Here is a 2,959-nt window from a genome sequence, read left to right as displayed (position 1 = left end):
TCTTAGTGTGATAGTGCTCTTTGTTATAATTTCCTTTGCCTAGTAAAGCATTGATAATTTGCCCTTAATAGTAAGGATAATTGTGTTTAATATTACAAATTTGATTGTTTATATATTTAATGTAAACTTGTATGTCATAGCCCCATAGGTAACTAAAAGGGCCAAAAATTAATCTACCCTTGTGAGAGAGAGATTGTTTGGTATGAAACATACTCCGTCTAATCTAATACGAGAATATATTGCTTGCCAGTGACCTGGGACACAAAGTGCAGTGCCTGCTGAGAATAGGGGACATTACATATCCCTTTGGTGAGAACCATATTTGGTCCTTTATTGAGTTATTGGGCCCATAGGAGCCTGGACCATTCCCTACCTCTCCCAGTTTCCCTATAAGAACTCCCCTTCTTCTTGCTCTTTTCATGCTTTTCAATCATTATCCATTCCAAGCTGAACCTCACAACCCACACCCACACCCCAAAAATGATCCACCATTCACAAAATAGCAGAGAGAGCATCAAAGTTCATTGATATCTACAAGCCAAGAATAGGGAAAGCAAAAAAAAAAAAAAAAAAAAAAAATTGGAGAAGTGATGGAGATGAAAAGTTCTAACATTAGTGAGTCTAAGAGGAAGTTTTCATGTAAAGGTCTAGGTGGGTTCCTTAAAGAACAAAGAGGTAGGCTATACATAATAAGAAGATGTATTGTTATGCTTCTATGCTGGCATGATTAGACTGCTGGTTTGGTTTTGGACTACTGCTTCTCTTCTTCACCTGCAACTTACTGGAAGCTACTTCTTGTTTTCCTTCTTTTTATGTTTCCTTTTATTCTCTCTTTTTTTTTTTTTTTTTGAAGTTTGTAACTTTGTATAGCAAGAATATGATGATCTCTTTGTTTCTTTGTCTTCCTTCTGCTCCATGCTCCTTGGTTTCATCCACCATTCTTCTACTGTGCTCCTCTTGAATTTATATGGTCAATTTTCATTTATTGTCTGAATCTAGATTAGTTTAATTTAATTTTCTTTGTTGAAGATTAAAGCCTCTGAAAATTCAATACTCTTCCTCATCTTTGGGCTCAACAACTTGTAAAAAATGTCAAAAAGCTTAAGAACTTCTGATAACATATACCTTCTTTTATTGATCCATATGTTAGAGAACTGTTTGATCTATAAATCCAATATCTATTGCCCTCTCTTCTTTCTTTTAGCTTCTTGTGCTCATATGGAAACAGATAGCTTACTAGTTTTCTCTTAGTGGTCTCATCTTCTTCAATGTTGGTATGTTTAATGAAAGCACCATCATCATGTAGATGTAATGTAGAAACAATTTAGAGTTATTTTTGCAATTAATACATAAATTAAATTTCACATGTGTTTATAGATGACTTCATATATTTCTTTTGTCTATTTTTTTTTTTATTCGAGCATTTCATGCATGCCATTGGCACTAGTAGGCTCAAGTGGTGGATAATAACTGACTCTGAACCAAATGGGGTTGAAAGCTGTATTGTCCACAGGCAATAATACAAGGCTAAGATCAGCCATTAAAAAGAAACTTCAAGATTTTTTTTTTTTTTTTTTTTGTGTGATAGATATATCATGGATTTTTGGATTAATTATTATAAATGGAAAATGGATCAAGTAAAACTTATACATTTTTCTTAATTTAAGGTTTATAGCGTAAGCAATATTATCACTCGAGAGAGATGAAATAATGGAATGTTCAAATTAATCGAGTACAAAATTAGTTGATGCTTCATGGTCAATCAAGCTAAGCTTTTTGGGTATTGTAAAATTTAAACATTTTAACTATCTTGTGAAATTTGATTGAAAAGCACAAATATGTTTAAGGGATATTAAGAAAATTATAATCAGGCTCAGAAATTTTCATTAATCCCCAACTTTTGTTAGATTTTATTGGTTCAAATCAAAATGTGTTAAATGCCTCTCTTGATTTTATAAGATTTTTGTTCTTTGAGAAGCTCTCAAAATTTCATAGAAATTTTTCAATATTATTCCGAATCGATAGTTTTAATAGGAAAAGTGTACCTAAATTATTTTTAAAGTAGGGGGGGCCCTAGCAAAATTAATTACATCAAACAGGAAGAGACGTGATGAAATTGTATCATTATATATGTCAATTTTAAAGTAAACCAATTATAAATGTGAACGTCAGAGTTAGATTTGAAAGTATTTAAGGGTGCGTTTGATTTATTATTTTGGATAGAATTTTAAGAATAATATCGGATAGTTGAATAAGGGAGTATTATAAGGTAAAATTTAAAAATTTATAAAAAACCTCTAGGTTTGCTAATTTAATTAAACACTTCAATATATAAAATAATAAAAACACCTCTATCACCCGCAGTGCCAGATTCTAGCCAACACTATTGAAATATGGTCAGAAAATTGCGTTATGACACAGACTAGTCAGATCTGTGTCGTAATGTGTCGCCAGTCGATGACTGCAAAGGTCCATCTTTGGTCGTCGTTAACCATCAACGACGATTAGATCTAGTCGAAAAAAGCCAGATCAGTGAATAACCAGCCAGTTCTGGGCTGGTGTAAGTCATTGTGATAGATTCCGGCTACCACCAATGGTGGTTGCCGGAATCCGGCAAGTATGGGTGGGTGGGGGTATTTTTGCTAATTTTTAAACTTTTTTGGGGTATTTAGTAAAATTAATAAACCTAAGGGGTCTAAAAGTAATTAAAAAATACACTAATATTTCTGGAATAATGTACCAAACAATATTTGGAGAATAGGATTGGAAATATAGGTAGAAATATTGAACCAAACACACCCTAAGATTTTATCTAAGCATCCTAATTTTGAAATGGACAAAATAATATCAAACCTGAATCCATATTTGATTTAAGTAAGTTAATTGTTTAACTCTAAAATAAGATTTATATTAAACACATTATTATTTTTTTGAGAAATGAAGAAACTTTAGATTAGAT

General features: G+C 32.0%; 1 protein-coding gene across 1 annotated transcript; it reads left to right on the top strand.

Moving 5' to 3' along the window:
• The first annotated feature begins 573 nt into the window (after positions 1-573).
• Positions 574-1,319, top strand: LOC116146368. Its single transcript, XM_031431773.1, has one exon. It carries the CDS (start codon positions 591-593, stop codon positions 729-731), a length of 141 nt encoding a protein of 46 aa, XP_031287633.1. The 5' UTR covers positions 574-590; the 3' UTR covers positions 732-1,319.
• The last annotated feature ends 1,640 nt before the right edge of the window (positions 1,320-2,959 follow it).

Source organism: Pistacia vera, unplaced genomic scaffold, assembly GCF_008641045.1.
Source record: "Pistacia vera cultivar Batoury unplaced genomic scaffold, PisVer_v2 Contig1149, whole genome shotgun sequence".
NCBI lineage: Eukaryota > Viridiplantae > Streptophyta > Magnoliopsida > Sapindales > Anacardiaceae > Pistacia > Pistacia vera.
This window is presented reverse-complemented; position numbering and strand designations above follow the sequence as displayed.

Bases quoted from the DNA above. Each gene is read 5' to 3' on its own strand.
- LOC116146368 (XM_031431773.1), top strand. From the start codon at position 591: ATGGAGATGAAAAGTTCTAACATTAGTGAGTCTAAGAGGAAGTTTTCA.